General features: G+C 41.8%; 1 protein-coding gene across 1 annotated transcript in view; it reads right to left on the bottom strand.

The window, feature by feature from the left end:
• Positions 1-2048: 2048 nt before the first annotated feature.
• The window catches only part of ANTXR2 (ANTXR cell adhesion molecule 2), a 150135-nt gene continuing 132655 nt past the window's right edge, over positions 2049-19528 (bottom strand). Inside the window, exon 17 of the mRNA XM_081876994.1 lies at positions 2049-7291. Coding sequence (XP_081733120.1) covers positions 7253-7291 — 39 coding nt within the window. The 3' untranslated portion in view covers positions 2049-7252. The remainder of the gene's footprint in view (positions 7292-19528) is intronic.

Here is a 19528-nt window from a genome sequence, read left to right as displayed (position 1 = left end):
GGTTAAATTAAATACCAGGTGAAACAGAATGCTTACAAAATAACGATTCATTTAACCTCAGATAGGCACCAACTAATTAAATCATCATATTACCAGAATGAGTAAATACAAACTTGATGCGGCAAAGATTCTTGAAACGGACCCTTTTCTGCCAACACTGTTGTCACCATTGGTTATTCTTTGCTGATAAATCATCCTAGGGTTGCCTTTTTCCCCACTGATGAGTTTGTTATTTTATCTTTCTTTCTTTCTTTCTTTCTTTCTTTCTTTCTTTCTTTCTTTCTTTTTAAAAAACATAGTAGTGTTCTGGAACCTCCACCTCTTCCTCACATTTGAATTGTTGTTGTTGTGTCATGTCATTTTTAATTTTTTTGCTTTGAAGAAAAAGCGGAATATTTACACCCCAAATCTGTGCTTTCAAATTCAGGGCATAAAATCAAGCCCAGGGTTGCCTGCACAAATACAGTGGTACCTTGGGTTACAAACGCTTCAGGTTACAGACTCCGCTAACCCAGAAATAGTACCTTGGGTTAAGAACTTTGCTTCAGGATGAGAACAGAAATGGCGCGGCAGCAGCTGGAGGCCCCATTAGCTAAAGTGGTACCTCAGGTTAAGAACAGTTTCAGGTTAAGAACGGACCTCCAGAACGAATTAAGTTCTCAACCAGAAGTACCACTGTATGAGAGACTCAAAGAATCACAGAATTGTAGAGTTGGAAGGGAGTCCGAGGGTCATCTAATCCAACCCCCTTCAATGCACGAATCTCAGCTAAAGTATCCATGACAGGTGGCCACTCAACCTCTGATTAAAAAGCTCCAATGAAGGAGAGAGCCCACCACCTCCCAAGGCAGATTGTTCCACAGCCAAGCAGCTCTTTCGGAAAGTTCTTGCTGATGTTTAGTTGGAATCTCCTTCTTGTAACTTGAACCCATTGGTTTGAATCCTACCCTCCAGAGCAGGAGAAAACAAGCTTGTTCCCTCTTCCTCATGACATCCCTTGAGATATTTGAAGGTGGTGCAGTGGGTTAAACCACAGAGCCTAGGACTTGCCAATCAGAAGGTCGGTGGTTCGAATCCCCGCAACAGGGTGAGCTCCCGTTGCTCGGTCCCTGCTCCTGCCAAACTAGCAGTTTGAAAGCACGTCAAAGTGCAAGTAGATAAATAGGTACCACTCCGGCAGGAAGGTAAACAGCATTTCTGTGCACTGCTTTGGTTCGCGAGAAGCGGCTTAGTCATGCTGGCCACATGACCCGGAAGCTGTATGCAACCCCAGAGTCGGTCACGACTAGACCTAATGGTCAGGGGCCCCTTTACCTTGATCACATCTCATCTCAGTCTCCTCTTTTCCAGGCTAAACATACTCAGCTCCTTCAACCGTTCCTCATAAGGCTTGGTTTCCAGACCCTTGATCATCTTGGTTGCCCTCTTCTGCACACGTTCCAGCTTGTCAAGATCCTTCTTAAATTTGGCTGCCCAGATTCCCATGGCCTCTTTCTGGTGGTCAGTCTCAGAAAGCCACCAGCAATAGGGCAGTACAAGAGAACTCTTGAGGTATAAAGGAAAACCGCTATTTGCTGCAGGCAAAGTTTTCTTTGAAACAAGGAGGTGATGGTACCACAATTAGACACTTTCACCCTAACGCTAATTCCAAAGCTTCCAGTGCCAGCACAGCTATGCATTGGCAAAGAACTACAGCAAGATTTCTCCTAAATTTCATGCTGGGAGCAGGGCCTGAGGTATTCATTTAGGGTGCCACAAGAATGCCGCACGCTTTTTCCAGCAAAAGAACTGTGTTCAAATGGGCACAACCTATAGGACTGGGCAATGATTTATCAGTTATGGGTACAATTAGGCAGCTTTAAGCTCCACAGCTATCAACGGGTGAATGAAGTTGTGTGCTTTAACCTGATGTGTTTAAAACAAGGGAAATTTCAGTGTTTATTTATTTGAGGTATTTATATATCACTTGATCACAGTGGTTTGTTGAATGATCATGCCCACTGTATGCAGTCTAAGCCTGTTGCAGTAACTCACTAATGCACACTAGCTGAGTTCCATAAGGCTCCTTGAAATAAATGAATTTTAATCTTTGGTCAACACCAGCTTTTTCTCTCATTTGTGAAACATTTCAACTACTGACAGAATACCAGTCCAACACGATAGTGTTCCTTTTGAGAAGCACTCAGCGATCTGCTTTCCTCACAAGGCAATTGCAAGCAATTCATATCCATGCATTATTTGTATGTGACCAACAATAAAATAATTGCTTCCTCATACAATGAAGATTAAGGCAGAAATACAGTTATACGTACAAGACTGTGTCTGGCTGATGAAGTGGTATTAAAATTTGCTCTTCTCAAAATACTGACCAGAAATAACCTGGTGAATCTAAGCACAAGAGACAATTGCAATACTTTGAAGAAGTTGTAATGTGTTTGTATATGTGTTGCTACGATTTGGGAGAAAAGGGAGAAGTAAAATATCAGTGGGGAAGAAAGGCAGCTTTTAATAGATTCCAGTTCTCTATCTAGGTATCTGAGCTATGCATCAGATTCCAACAGAAAACTTGGTATATTGTTCCTAGGGATGGGAGAAATTTGATTCAGTTCACATTCAAAGACGCATCTACTAAATCAGCACTTTTGAAACAAGATGCAAACGAAAATTTGAAAATTTGAAATTTGCACTTTGCTAATATAATTATGATGTATAAAAATGCAAAGTAACTCGGAGCAGGGCTTTTAGTGTGACTGCCCCTATTCTGTGGAACAGCATTCCTGTCAAGATCCAACAGTTGCCCACTTTACACTTTCTGGAAACAGTAGAAAACAATTTTATTCTGACAGGTTTTCCCCAGTGGTTAAATGTTTTTTTTTACCACAAGCGCCTCCTTATTAGGGTTTTAGTCCTTTTAAAATATGCTTGCAGTTTTTGTGTTTTCAGCTGTTTTTATTTATGTGTCAATCACCTTGAGATGGTAGCTTAGAAAGGGACTAATACATCACTGGAAATAATAATAATAATATACTAGTGTGTATATGAATGTGTGTATTGCAATTATAAATTAAATTTGTGTACTGCCCTTCATCTGAAGGTCACAGGGTGGTTCATGGCATAAAAATACAAAATGAGAACACAAAATACATCATAGAAGAACAAAAACAAACCAACAATCCCCTTGCCTTCTACAAACACATTCAACAGGCCACAGAAAATAACACACAATAATGCATTATATATGGGGAAATTGCAAACATGTTTATAATGTGCGAAAATGTATGCAAAACGTGTATATGGTGAGCAATTCGCACTAAAATGCTGATTTTCATGAGGACTTTTTTAAAACACACACACACACAAACTGATGTGGGAATATGGGCTATGGAACCTGAGTGAAAAATGAGAAAAACGAGAAAGTAAAATACATTGGCTTGTGAACCAATTAGGGTTGGCCGAATAAATTGAGCCATCCCTAATTGATGCACAAGCCAATATATTTTCATTTTAATGGTATTTTGGTAAGAAAAATAAAACTGATCTCCATTATGACTTGTATATTTACATATGTAAAGTGGGATTTTTATGTTTGTTTTAAAACCTCACCATAGAATGTATTACTGTAATCCATTGCATTCACCTATTTTTCACAAGCCCTCGTGTGTGTACACACACTAATACACACAGGCCCTTCATGATGTTCCTGGGAGTCCTGTAACCCCCCCCCCCCGAGTCCTCTTTTGTACTTTAGAAATATACTGGAAGAAAAGTATGTCTTTATTTCCCTAAATATTCCCCTAAATATCGACATCTGCTGCAATGAAGTCCATTCTGACTCCAGTATCTTACCAAAGTGTTATGACTCCATCATGAATGCCATGAAACCTCATTCAGAGATTAATAGAGATGACTCTTATAATTTTATAAACATATAGCTTTAATACATTTAATAAACTCTGTTAAATTAATAATGCTTTGGTACATTTGCATTGAAGCTCACTGCACATGAAGTTGGCAAACACACCCGTGATTATTATTAAACCAGGGGCTTTTTAAAAAGTAGGTATTAAATTATGTCCCTATTTCCATCAATATTTAAAAATATGCATTTCAGCTACTACATATATTTAAATATTGTAAGTATTTTTACATGAGTAACAAAAAAGGTTTCATAAAATAACGAACGCCATGTAATGTTAAACCCTGAGAAACCTTTGTTGTTCTGCATGAAAGACTATTATGATAAATAACCACATTTCAGTGTTTTATTTCTTGGAAATAGAAACTCATAAAGATGGAACTATATGATCAACATTAAATATGGCCCTTTGGAGTGCCACAAATATATTACCCATGTCTTCCTTTTAAATATTCGTTTTGGTTTTAGTTTTCTGCAACACAGAGCAATCATTTTAGAAAGAAAATAAAGAAATTGCTTTAAATATGCTATTTTACAGGTAGCCATGGGTGTGTCAAGGTTATTTGCTTCCCTAAACATTTCACTTCAGAGGCAAAATTTCATGTTCAGTGTCTGAACTGATTGCAAATTTCACACTCAATGGTTCAATATCTTGACCCAAATCTATAGCACCGTTTTCCCCAGGTATGTGCAGAGCAGCAAATCAGAAAATGTACATGGTTTGGTTTTCGCCGTAAGCAGAGGAAGTCAGAATTTACACAGACATAACCAAGGTTTTGCAGTAAACTATAAATATCTGCTTGTGAAGGAACTGCAAGTGTTACATATTTTGGATATAAAACGGACAGCGTTGTCGTACTCTGACCCCGTCGAAAGGGTCTGCCGATCTGATCTTAGCTCCAATTCCATCCCCAATAGAGTCTGCCGAAAGTGATGGCGGTGGCACATTTTCCTGTCTTATTTACATTGCTAACACTGCGCATCGCCCATGCTGTAGCATCTGACAAATTTAAATAATTGTACAGCCAGCGTAAATCCCCTGAGTTAGCCTGTGACATGCCTTCTTGGAACTCATGTGATGACATTGGAAGGTGGGTCTCCTGGTTGAAACCAGAAGCCAAGAAAGAAGGTAACCCCCCCCCCCCAGCAAAAAGAAGGCACTGGCTCTGGAGAGAAGGGCTTAAATAAAAAGAGTGGAATGACTTGTAGTAGCACCTCAGGTAAAGGATTTCACCCGTGCGAGCTCACATGGGGTGTTGGCAACGCTACCGGCGATGTCAACAATCTCCAGCCAAAAATAGCTGCTAAGCAAGAGGCTACATTGTGTGGCGGGAGTCTTGCTTTGGGAACCAAGGGGAATTATTCCACGCCCCTTGGGATTTCAATGAAAAGCAACAAAGGGGATAATTAGACCAGCACGCATCCCTTTCGCTCTTTCCCGTCTTCCGCGCAGGCATGCCCACCAAACGTGAAATGTTCGCCTTTTCCCCTCAGACGTGATGGTTGTTGAACTTATTTTTAGTGTCATTTGATAAGCCTCCCTGCGCGCAGAGAGACATCCCACTGACCCAGCCACTGGTCATTGTCTATACCGGTTCCCATCAAAGTACGCGCACTTTGTCAGGTTTCGACTCGAATATCCATTTTGCATCTGAAGTACAGTATCGAAAGTGACTGGATCATTTGAGCCTTTTTCTTCAGCTGCTGCCTCCTTCCTCCCCCACAGTGCTTCCACTCACGCTAACATAATTTGGCACTGCCGACGTGACACAACACTGGTTTTTCCATTAAAAAAAATAATAATACATAGTTTGTCAACGTTTTACCAATGGCCGGCACTCCAGCACATTTAATTTATAAACTGAGGAAAGGAGGTGCCTCGTCTCCCATCTCCCTCTCTCCTTTCTTGGCCCCAGTGTTGAATTTCCACCAAAGCATGGTACCCCCTCAAAAAACTGAGTAATGCGCATACAGTAATAGGTCATTCAATGTCAAAAGGCATAAAAAAGATGAGCAAAACCTTCACAGGCTGCTGCTTGCTGTTGCCTTTAATTATATTAATTAAACTTTGAAATTCTCATGCACAGAGAGTTGCTGGCTTGTGACGCTGAAGAGCCCTTGGAGATTTGTGGGGTGGGGGTTGGGGGTTGGAGAGGAGAGAGAAAAGGACCCTGAGATGCCAGTGTTGTGGCAATGGCTTTTTTCCAATCTTATAACAACAACAACAATACATAAGCCTAGAATGGCTAGGTATGTTTACAGAGGCTAATGTTTTCATGTGCTACTGAGTGCCGAGTGCAAAAAAGGGGGAAGTTAGAGAGGGAAAAATATCGGCCACAATGCCAAAGCCTGGGGTAGCGTCAGTCCCTCAATCTCTGCTCGAGATCCCTGGTTACAGGCTGTCTTCCTGTAGAATAACGCTCTATTAATTTTTCTTCCTGTCCTGGGTACATAATGAAAGAAAGGTGTCTTCAGAAACTAAAGGGCAAAGTCTCGCTTGCCACCAATACCTTGAGGCACCATGTCTATGATTTTGTCATGCATGTGCACTGCTCAGTGTTAAAGTGACAAGATTTTCAGTCAGAAGGTTCCCGTAAGGCACACTCCGATGGGTGGCAGTGGAGGGGGCTGGGATGGGACTTGGAAGGATTTCGTGACATGACATCGCTGAGAGGCAATGAACTCTTGCGTTTTCCCAAGCCTGGCGGGAATCTGAGTCTCCTGCCTGTGGCGAAGAGTTTCCTATTTGAGTAGCAAGCACTGTCGTCACGTCCAAGAAACAAGGCAGCTCCCACTAGGGGCACATGAAGGCTCGAGTGCATATTGTTCAGCTACAATAACAACAAAAGCCAATGTCATTGGTCATTTGGTTGTGATTCCTGGAACGGATCTTTCGTTGAAAACCTAGACATGCACACTTTATAACATCACCTTTAGGCCATAGCTTAATGGCAGAATTATCTGCTTTGCATGAAGAAGGTTCCAGGTTCGGTCCCCAACATCTGTCCAGGTAGGACTGGGAGGGATTCGCATCTGGAATTCTGCCAGTCAATGTAGGCAATGCACCGGACCAATGGTTTGGCTTGGCATACGGCAGCTTCCTATGTTCCTAAATAATATAATACGGTAATGAATACTGCATGAGGTAACAAGCTGAGGAGAAAATGGCGGGCATCAGAGCTTAGTGCAGCAGTAGGTGGCTTGTGGTGGAATCAAATGCAGCAAAACTTCCAGGCTGAGAGGCTGAAGTTGTTCTGAGGATTTTGTTTAAGTGCTTTGTTGGCGTTCTTTGGTTGCATCGCAGAAGTGGTGGCTGTTCCTCCTCTTTGCCTTCCTTTACTGAGACTGAACTCGGGTGAAGTTCATGCAACGGCCCTAAAAAGAGAGAGAGAACACAATGAAGGTGTTAGTGTGAATGGTGGTAATAACTACATTTTAAAAACAAAGACAGAATGGTTGGATAATGGATATAATCCTTTGGGATATAATCCCTGAGAAGGACCATGCTATCCTATTGTTGGCAATAGCTATTCAGTCTTTCAGATAACTGGAATCCTACAGAAACCCATAACATGAAAGAGAGAAAGCAACAGAGAGGCTCATAGCACCTTAAAGATTAACAAATTCATTAGCTTTTGTGGCCTACAGTCCACTTCATCAAATTTTGAAGCATAATTCAGGACAATACTTCATGCATCTGGTGACATAGGTCATATTCCACAAGTGTTTATGCTATAAAAAAACCACTGTTAGTCTTTAAGATGTTACAATAATCTTTCTTTTCATTTCAGCATGTTGTTGTTGCTATGGTCAAAGTACCATGAGTAAGAAATCCCTGCTGATCTAATGCAGATCACCAAGAGATGTGCCACTAGATCCTGATCTACTTCCTGCCCACCTGGGCAACCGATTAACACAACCATCCATCTGGGGGAAAAATGGTCAAAAGAGACATGTTGAAAGATCTGTCATTAATGGTTTCCCATATATTATTGTCTCTGAACATTTAAACAATGCATATATCGATATTCAGTGGTTTGGTCTATCCTCTGGCTTTGCTGAAGACTAATCTCCAAATAAGGTTTGCTAATGACAAGCAAATGACACTACTTGTCTTCAAGGTTGGATATCTTATTGTGTATGAACCAAAGGATTAACAATGGGACACTGTCCAAGTTCTAACTTAGAGGGGCCTGATGTATTTGCTTTGGCTTATGTAAAGAACTCACGTCTGACATGCTCCTCTGATTTTGGCTCCAAAGAATAAAAATGAAGTTGGTCAGGTGATAAGCTTTCCGTGGATCAATTAAATCACTGTTTAAATTAGCATGGTAAAATACACTGTGTAATTTCTCACGGCCTCTTTCTCATAGAGTACTGCAACTGATTCTACAGCCATGTGGCTTCATGCATCAGATGAATTAGGTGTTGGCCAACAAAAGCTTATGCTAAGTTAAAGAGGTCAGTTCCACGGAAATCGTTGGAGGTTTTGCTACAACCGACTGAATGCAAATATTTTTCTGGACCGTTTAAGTACCATATATCCGATATCCCTAATAAAAAATTTTACCATAGTAAACTAAGAGCATAACTCTCTTTAAACACATTGTCCACGGTGGATAGATTAATGTAATCATGATTTGCATCATCACCCAGCAGAAGGCCTTGATTAAAATCAAGAGCATGAGCAGCTTGCTCAGCAACCAGGGCCACACCGGGTATGCATCATGCTCTGAAGGAATGTAGATTTACATATATTAGTTGCATGCAATTAACATAATTTGCACAACACATTCAGGACCATGACTAGTGTCAGCCTACAGTTGGTGAAATTGCTGCTCTTCATGATTTAAATCAGAAACTGTTTTGAAATGTTTAGGTTGCTTTTGAACTAATTAACATACTGTAAGGCAATATTAACTAATATAATATACTTAATTGATTTTTTCCCTTTCCCTGCTTTTTTGGGGGAAAAAAATGATCTAGCGAAGTCCTAGTGAATGCAAAAATATCCAGAATTTCAATTCACAGAAGAGGAAGGGAAACACCGAAACTCAGAGAGAGAGGATGAAGGATCTTCCTGCACTTAGAAGCCCAGAATAGCCCATGTGGATGGGGAAGGCAGATTCCACTTCTGCCGACAGAAGATCTGGAACTTGTGCAACTTGGAATAATTACCTACATCTGATCCCAGCACACATCTGTGCTCAGCTGTTAAAAAAAAACACCACACATGCCCCACTTCTGCAGACAAATGCAAATGGCATATATGCCCCTGTGTCCTGCACCTCTGATGCACAAGTTTTGTGTGTGCTCATCAAGCAATTTTGGGGGTGCATATCTGGATCAGGCCCACTGCCTTTAAATCTACTCTGCTTCTTCTTTTTAAAGTAAAATCTACACACTTTTTTTTAAACGAACCAATCACAAAAAGTATTCAACTAACTTTTACTCAGTAGACCCACTGAAATCAATGTGCATTCATTTCAATGGGCTTGCTCTGAGTAAAAGTATATTAGATACAAATTATGTGTTTCCCCCCACCCCACCCAAACCATTCATAGAACAGTAGCACAAAATAAATACAGCAACCCTAAACATATGTGTCCACAGCACTGGAGTATTCTTTCTGCAAATGGGGTTGTGGTGGTGCACTTGTCCTGAGGTTGAAATGCCCCATTCTAGGTCAGGAGCTGACACAACCATTAGGTGCCATCAAGGTCCCATTTTCTGTGGTGGCTACCCCTTTAGGCACCAGGCGAAAACATTCCTCTTCAACCAGGCCTTTGATCGATTAATATTCTACGTACAGCCTTTTAACTGTGGTTGTTTCTTGTTGTTTTTGTTTTAACTATTTATTTGTGCTTTTATCTTATACAGTGGTACCTCGGGTTAAGAACTTAATTCGTTCCGGAGGTCCATTCTTAACCTGAAACTGTTCTTAACCTGAGGTACTACTTTAGCTAATGGGGCCTCCCGCTGCCACCACCGCGCAATTTCTGTTCTCATCCTGAAGCAAAGCTCTTAACCCGAGGTACTATTTCTGGGTTAGTGGAGCCTGTAACCTGAAGCGTCTGCAACCTGAGGTACCACTGTATTCTTATCTTGTGATCCACCCTGCGATCTTATGATGAGGGGTGGTATATAAGTCTAATAAATCACTAAAATAACTACAAATCACATTGGATTAAAACGCGGGGCCAAAAAAGCACAGTGAAGTGCAGTCAAGGGACTGGAAAAGAGAGTGTTGTATGTACAATCTCAGTGGAGTGGGTTCCTATTACGGATAGAGAACTTTGCCATCTCAGTGCAGTGGTACCTCGGGTTAGAGACACTTCAGGTTACAGATTCTGTTAACCCAGAAATAGTACCTCGGGTTAAGAACTTTGCTTCAGGAGGAGAACCGCAATTGTGCGGCAGCAGCAGGAAGCCCCATTAGCTAAAGTGGTGTTTTAGGTTAAGAACAGTTTCAGGTTAAGAATGGACCTCCAGAACGAATTAAGTTCTTAACCCGAGGTACCACTGTACTGAGTAAATCACAACTGCATAAGTTATAGATATAGACCAGCCTTCCCCAGTCAATGTTTTGAACAACAACTCTAATCATTGCTCACCATTGGCCATGCTGGCTGGGACTGTTGGAATCGCAGTCCAAAACATCTGGAGGGCACCACAATTTGAGAAGGCAGCCACAACCACCAGAGACCACACCAGAACATTAAGACTAGCAAGATGCATCCAGTTCCCGGAGCTTTCTTATTTGTCTCACAGTGTATTCGCTGTGTGCCTAGATTTCCATAGCCGACAACTCTAGTGTTCTGATGGTAATGCCCTGGCCCATTTTCACACGTTGACTGGGGATCTGTAACCCTGAGCTGAAACAAGTCGGGCTTTCCAAATTAGCAAATGAAATATATTATGAATATTCAAATAAGAACACACATATGCTGGGTTCATATTTACTGGAAGTCAAGCAACCTAATCTAATCTGAAGTTTGAATTTTGAATAGCATGTGAATGAAGTGAAGTAGACAAAGACGGCAGGAAAACTCCCTCTGACTTCCGTGGACTCTGATGTACATATGTTATGGTGAATGTTTGAAAACGGTTGACGGTTGACATTTACATGGGAATGTTGACAATCTCAGAACTCTGTCAAGGTCTAAAGAAATCAAGAGACACCACAGTAGATGTTGACAGTCATCTAAATGTGATTGTCAGCATTCTCTTGTGTATGTCACAAAAGTAGGGACACACATACATGTATCTCTTTTCAGGAATCCACAAAATCCATCCGAGATTCTCAGCGCTCCAAATGCAATTGTAAATAGTCACCAACGCCAAACATTTATGCATAATCCACAGCAGTAATAATAATAATAATAATACAACTTGACATTTATGGAATGTGTTCAAATATTAAAAGTGGCTCGCATATATTGCCTCCAAAATATATATAAACAAGAAACTAAAATGCAAAGTAAACTACGTTTTGCTGAGAACCCAGAACGAAAGCTTCTAAACTCTCATCCACAGAGGAAAAAGAATGTGAGCTTAAAGAAGCTTGTGCTTGTAACGACAAACCATGGTTTGCAGTTAATCTGAATGCAGTCCTTGGATCCATCATTATTACTGCTGGCTTGCAAATTGCAAATGACCAGTGTTTGACTATAAAACTAATCAGAAACCACCCCAAATAGCTTATTTCTGTGTGGGAAGATGTCAGACTACTGATCTCACTACTGTCCAGTCTGGCTCACAACAGTAACTCGAGATACTTGTTGCTGGAGATACTGGGAAATGAACCTGAGACCTTGTACAGTACATACAAAGGCCTTTCTATCTCCCCATGGTTCTTACCACCCGCCACTATCCAGCTACCAAGCGAACAGAGGGTTATGAGATATTCATCCATGTCAACGGAGCATTTTCTCTTTATGCATTCTCAATTTTATCTCCCCCCTCCATATTGATGGGCTTGCAGATGAGAGGCATTAAATCAAAACCGTACATAGAAGGGGGAATCTTTTTGTGAGCTGCAAGCCTGCTTTATCCGAAGGCAGGATGTTGGAAAACACACAGAAAGTGCTAATTAGCTTTGAAGGTCGGGGTGTTGTATCGCCATTGATGTAACAGCAAAGATTCCATGCCAGCGCAGAAAAGAACAAGTTGCACGTGTAGGTAATGGAATGTGACAAGGTTTGCGCTGCTTTGTAATGCATGCATGCAGAGGGCACATTAAAAGTTGCCACAGAAAGCCGGAGCAACTTCCTGGCGTTGAAATTAATTTGCTGTCCCAAATCCTACCCAGAACCCATTGCTCTCGATTCCAGCTCCACACACATTTGAAACCTAAGGAGTGGAGTCAGAAATTCAGTGCATAAGACTTTAAGAAATAAATAAATAAGAACAGCCCCAATGCATCTGATCAAGGTAAATGTTTATATACCTCTTTTGAAGAAGAAGAAGAAGAGTTTGGATTTGATATCCCGCCTTTCACTCCCTTTAAGGAGTCTCAAAGCGGCTAACATTCTCCTTTCCCTTCCTTCCTTTCCCATGTGAATGGTGCCATTTTGGCTATATAAAGATCGATCCCCACCACTGAGATTGGGGGGGGAGGGAATGCTATTGAATTATAAAGCTGTACAGTGGTACCTTGGGTTAAGTACTTAATTCATTCCGGAGGTCCGTACTTAACCTGAAACTGTTCTTAACCTGAAGCACCACTTTAGCTAATGGGGCCTCCTCCTGCTGCTGCTGCGCCGCCGGAGCACAAGTTCTGTTCTCATCCTGAAGCAAAGTTCTTAACCTGAAGCAATATTTCTGGGTTAGCGGTGTCTGTAACCTGAAGCATATGTAACCCGAGGTACCACTGTATATAAAAACCTTGCTTCTGTTTTTAGGGTCTTTCTTCTTGTGACATCCCTCTCTTTTGAACTGTCTCCCCAGAGTTCAGTTTAATTGCTTTTGGGGGTTTTCTTTCTCTCTCTCTCTCTCTCTCTCTCTCTCTCTCTCTCTTTTTCTCAGGTCAGATCAGGCATCCCCAACCTGCGGCCCTCCAGATGTTTTTGCCTACAGCTCCCATGATCCCTAGCTAACAGGACCAGTGGTCAGGGATGATGGGAATCGTATTCCAAAACATCTGGAGGGCCAAAGGTTGGGGGTGCCTGGGTTAGATTTTGTTGCCTGCTGTGACCACACCATGGGTTTTTCTGTACAGCTTTTATTTTTTACTCTATGTTTTAGCTGGGGAGGCCATGGCTGAAGAATGACTAATGAACTATTTAAAATAAACTAGTGTTAGATATGGGATGGAATTCACTGATCGGGATTTCCCTCCTCCAGCACAGAAAAACCTGAGGAAGCTGAACCACCTTCTCAGCCCCACTGCCACAGTCTGTCATTGCGGTGGCTTAATGTTACATTCATGCCCTCTTACTCAATTAAACAATCAATACATCCAATCTGAATTCAGATGTATCATGCCTTGTAAATCATTGGGTCATAAACCTTAACAATACCAACATGCAGTCGGTATAAAATTGAACTAAATTAGTGTCTTAGGGCTACACTAATTAAAACATGAGTTATGCAGGCATCCCATGATTGTCTCATGAGTGATCAGCGTAGCTTGGGTGGGCCAATACGCTTAAGGATACAGGTTTAAGGAACGGGACCTGTTTTGGAATCCTAAAAGAGATTTTAAAGCAGCACACATATTCGATGCCTTTATCAAGCTTGAACTTTCCCCCTTCCTGTCTCAAAAAAGCCAAGTGTCTGGAATCCTCTACAAGAGACCAGCAGCATAACATTTAAAAAGAAGGAAAAAAAACTCAGAGGAACTTCTGCAATGGACCTTGTAGGCCACTTGTAGGATCGCTCTGCCTATAAATAAAAAGGCAGTATTAAAGACATTGGGTGACATCCAAAGTAAGTCATGTCCACGGAAATCAATGGACTTAAGTCCATTACCTTTAATGGGTCTGCCCTGCGTATGACTTCACATCTCCTGCTGTGAATATGATTAGTGCAGCGTGTAAGACAAGCGCCAGCCATTTCTAATTTGAGTGACAATTCCCGTGAACTTCACTTTAAATTATTTTGGGGGTGCCTGTTATCTTGTGAAAAGGTGCCAGTTTCAGGAGGCACCAAATCCGTTGCGATTGCCCAAAAGAAAGTAATGCAATGAGTTGCTTGTCTTGTCGAAAGTCAGTGTTAACTTCTCTCAATGTTACTCTGATGTTTCCACCGAAAAAGGACCATCTTGGCTGTCTCTTGGTGCAGACCCGAGTTATCGAGCCCGAGCTTCCACAGCCACCACTTGGCCATGAACCAGCATTGGCAGCAATAGATCTATGCTTATTTCCTTGACATCTGATGGGAGGGTGTTCCACAGGGCGGGCGCCACTACCAAGAAGGCCCTCTGCCTTGTTCCCTGTAACCTCACTTCTCGCTGGGAGGGAACCGCCAGATCTATCTTAAGATCTATGCTTAAGATAATATTTTCACTCTTTTGCTAATCATGCTGTTTTTAGTGTGTATTTTATATCTGACTTCCTTTAGTAATGTTTTCTTTTGAAATGTTCAAGATTTTTAATTCTTTTTGGACCTTGGCTGTGTTAAATGTGCATTCTGTAGCTGACCTCCTTTGCAATATTTCGTTTTGAAATCTTTAGTTTCCTGTTTACTGCTATACTTTATATTCGACTTTATATCCAGCATGAAACTCTGGACAGCTGCTGCCAGTCAGTGTAAAAAGCACTGAACTAGATGAGCGAATGCCCTGCCTCAGTATAGGGCAGCTTCCTATGTTCTTCCAGCTAGACAGGTGACTGGGAGTGGCCGCCGAGACCATATAACACCAGCCCTGAAAGACCTTCAGTGGCTCCCACTACGTTTCCAAGCACAATTCAAAGTGTTGGTGCTGACCTTTAAAGCCCTAAACGGCCTCAGCCCAGTATACCTGAAAGAGTGTCTTCACCCCCATCGTTCAGCCCGGACATGGAGGTCCACCTCCGAGGGCCTTCTGGCGGTTCCCTCCCAGCGAGAAGTGAGGTTACAGGGAACCAGGCAGAGGGCCTTCTTAGTATTGGTGCCCACCCTGTGGAACGCCCTCCCATCTGATGTCAAGGAAATAAACAACTATCTGACTTGTAGAAGACATCTGAAAGCAGCCCTGTTTAGGGAAGTTTTTAATTTTTGATGTTTTATCATGTTTTTAATATTTGGTTGGGAGCCGCCCAGGGTGGCTGGGGAGGCACGGCCAGATGGGCAGGGTATAAGTAATAAATTATTATTATTACAGTGGTACCTCGGGTTAAGAACTTAATTCGTTCTGGAGGTCCGTTCTTAACTTGAAACTGTTCTTAACCTGAGGTACCACTTTAGCTGATGGGGCCTCCTGCTGCTGCCACCGTGCGATTTCTGTTCTCATCCTGAAGCAAAGTTCTTAACCCGAGGTACTATTTCTGGGTTAGCAGAGTCTGTAACCTGAAACGTCTGTAACCTGAAGCATCTGTAACCTGAGGTACCACTGTATTATTATTATTATTATTATTATCCCATTCTCTCTCTTCAGCACTGGCTCCAGCCTAGTGGAACGCTCTGTCTCTTGAGACCAGGGCCCTGCAGGATCTGATTTCTTTCCGCAGGACCTGTAAGACAGAGTTGTTCCACCTGGCCTTTGGCTCAGAATCAGTTTGATCCCCCCCTTTTTTTCCTTTCTCCTTTCTCCTCCTATGATGACATTGCTCCATAATTGTTTTAATACTGTATCTTAATCTTTTAAATTGTATTTTAATCAACTTGTTTTTATTATTGGTTGTTAGCCGCCCTGAGCCCGGTCTTGGCTGGGGAGGACGGGGTATAAATAACAATTTATTATTATTATTATTATGTGAATGAAGGTAGGGGCTCTCTAGCTCTACGCAACTCACCGAACAACTGTGAAATATATATATATATCACACACACACACACACACACACAACTGACATAACTTTGCAGCACAGGCATACTTTTATCAGTACAACCCTCCCTTAACACACCCACCTGACTGCACTGCTGAGAGGTAAAATAGATCATGTGCACACTGCAAAAATCCTGAAGCAAGATTGCATGCAACCGTTTCCTCTGGGTCTTCTAAGATGGCAAGACCTTATGCTTTTGGACAAATGAGCAATAAAGCACAAGGCGCTGATAGCACAACAGTGCAGAACTAGTAAAAAACAAATAAATCCCAAGGTATTTAGTTGCAAGCATTTCCCTCTAACCCTGTTACATTTAGCATTTAGGAGCTGACATCACCAGCCCACTGCTGAACTTAAGTGTCATGTTTTCCAGTCTGGGAGGTGTTAACATTCTAGCGGCGTTAACATTCCCCTGTGCCTCCTCTGGCTCCCTGCACAGGATGTATTTCACTGCTATAACCGCTGGAATATTGGGCTCACCTCATAAATATCCATGGACACCTGCAGTTTAGTTTAAATACTGTATATATATTTAAACACAGGGAGTGGATTGATATATTTACTTTGGAAAGGGATTAGTAAACGCCAATGCTCTAGGCGGCTTTGAAATGTGGCCAAAGTTTGAAACAGGCACTTCCTCGCGCAGAGTCTTTGGCTGACAAAAAGTCCTTCAAGAACAAAGACTAAGGCAGTCAGATTGTGTCCTTTAAGAGGCTAACTCAACCATTTCAGCACATACTTTCAAACAGCCAGATACATGCAATATTCACAGAAAGTGAGTCTAAAAAAAAAAATTAATAAAAAAACCAGATCACATTTTCAAATGTCAAAGGCATTCTGACTCTAGATTATTACTCCACCCAGATTATTACCGGATTATTTCCTAAGGGATTATGTGTTGTATATCTTCCTTTTGTGGCTGTAAGTTGCTTGGAGACCTTTGGGTAACAAGCAACTAACAAGTTTAATAAATGAAATAAAATGAGTGCTAAAATCCTCCTTGTTACTTAACTGGGTGATGTTCCAAACAATGCCATGGTGAGACAGATGTCTCCCAGATTTCTATGCTTCTGGATTGGTGGGATTCACAGGCACAAGACAGGCCTGGGAGTTGGAAGTGGGGTGGGTCAAATTTACTAGGTCTCTCTGCCCATATCTGCACCATAAGTTCCAAGAATTATTAACAGCCATGGCTTCTCCCAAAGAATCCTGGGGAATGTAGTTTGTTAAGGGTGCTGAGTTGTATGGGGAATCATGATTCCCTATTCGGCATTTATACCTGGTAAACGACATGGGTGAGGTTTTAAACACCTGGATGGGGAGTCTGAACAGGCTTGTTCACATGTTACGCAGAACACAGGCACAAGCGTGTTTCTACATATGCATAAATGTTTGTGTGAAAGAAACACGGAAGTGATTTCATGCATATGAAATCGGAGCCAGTGAATGTTAAATGCATCCCTCGTCACAATTAACTGGAAGTAAATAAAACGGAATGGGCTAAAAGTAAACAATTCCAGTTGCATCTCCAAGTGGATAGCTTCCTAGCACAGTAAATTTTGAACATACAAACATTTGGTGTGGGGAGGGATGGAGGTAGAAGAGGAGGTTTACTTGGTGCCAAGATTTTGACTTTAAAAGCTGAGAGAAATTTTGGAGTGCAAGATCTACAGCCTTGTGCAAATTAATTGAAACAAAGCATGTTTTCTATCTTACTCATAATCCTGTACTCAAAGCAAACACGAAAAGTCCATTGATCAATTTATTGAGGTTCTACGAAACAGAGTTATTCCAGAGCTTGAAAAGAAGCATCCTGAGGGTTCTGGGATACTGCAGCAGGACCTAGCCCCCTGTCACACATCAAAAGTGGTGAAGAAATTCATGACAGAGCATCAAATATAGGTACTTGATTGGCCAGGGAATTCCCAGGACGTAAATCCCATTGAAAATTTGTGGGCTATACACAAAAGTCGCCTCACAAAAGTCGTGTTCAAATGCTGCTTAAAAATGGCGGAGGTCATATCCGTTAGTAATGTACATACATGTGAGTTTTGTACATGTATATGTGAGTTCTGTGTGATAAACTACATTGTTTGTTTCAATTAATTTGCACAAGGGTGTATGTCCCAGGAACCCAATTGCCCCGCAGAGGATCCTGCAACCCGGGTAATGAAACAAGTGCTGTGTTCTGCTGCAGAAAGGGTCCCAAGAGAGTCAACAGACTATTATTGCCCATGGTGTTTTTTTTAGTTCACAGGCTGCTTTTAGAAAATGCTATTAAGGGCAGCTTTTTTATCCCTGCTAATAGTGCTTATTTTGTAACTGGGCATATGGACCTAACAACCGTGCAGCCACAGAGCATAAACCCCTCACGTACGCGGTTGTCAGTCATTTAACCCAGTGAGCGCTGGGCCTACAGAGGCAATGCAGGCAGTTCATACTGATGCACCCACGTTAACAGCTCTGTCACCACTAGAAGAGCAAAGAAACAAACAAATCAAGGTTATTTTCAATGGGGGGCTTTATCTGCCTGTGCTCAGAATGAGTTATTGGGCGGTCAGGTAAGAGAAGCAATGTGTCTTTCTCCGTTCGTGAACTGACCTGGGATCTTCGGATGTAGGGCAGTACACAAATTTAATTAATAGTAATAATACTGTAACAGAAAATGTTCATAAACAAACTGGTTTTACATGTAAATCTAGGACCGATTAACCATTAGTGGTGAAATTGTATACAGTGGACCCTCTGAATATGAACTGAATTCATTCCGGGGGTCTGTTTGCACCCCAAAAATTATGTAAACAGAGGAGCGCTTCTGTGCACGCACACAGCGCAATCAAGCACTTCTGCTCATGCACGTGGTGAAACCTGGAAGTATACACTTCCGGGTTTGCCGTGGCCGTAACCCGAAGATTCCATATCCAGAGGGATATGTAAGTAGAGGTACGGCGGTATTTTATTGAGTTTCAGAAACCAATGCATTGCCTATATTGTATATTTCTTTTGTTTCTATCCACTTAATGTAGCTTGCCAGCTCTCTGCACGCAACCTATTTCATTTCCAGGCCCATAACATTCACTAAATGTTCACTGAGTGGTGGCAGAAGTAACAAAAAGGAATACAGCCCTAAAGCGAGATGAGCACCGCAACCACCGAGTCGGCCACGACTGGACCTAATGGTCAGGGGTCCCTTTACCTTTACTAATTGTAATAGTAACTGTAGCACAAGTAGTAGCCACAGTATAGATAACTGCAGTAATAAAATATAAATAAAGTATGAATACTGGTAACAGTCGTTGCACTGGAACTGCTATTCAAGCCAGAAGTATACATATACTACTACTAGTAGCTGTCGTGATAACTGCAGTACAGTGGTGCCTCACAAGACGAAATTAATCCGTTCCGCGAGTCTCTTCGTCTAGCGGTTTTTTCGTCTTGCGAAGCACGGCTATTAGCGGCTATTAGCGGCTTAGCGGCTTGAAGAAAAAGGAAAAAAACTCGCATAGAGAATGACTCAAAAGACGGAAAACTCTTTCCTCTAGCGAGTTTTTCGTCTTGCAAGGCATTTGTCTTGCGGGGCACCACTGTACCAATATCTGTAATGGAAACATAAAGTGATGTCACAGAACTTGTGCTTCTGGGC

The sequence above is a fragment of the Podarcis erhardii genome, assembly GCF_964252035.2.
Source record: "Podarcis erhardii genome assembly, chromosome: 9".
NCBI lineage: Eukaryota > Metazoa > Chordata > Lepidosauria > Squamata > Lacertidae > Podarcis > Podarcis erhardii.
The sequence above is the reverse complement of the archived record's forward strand: the minus strand, read 5'-3'. Positions and strand labels throughout refer to the sequence as shown.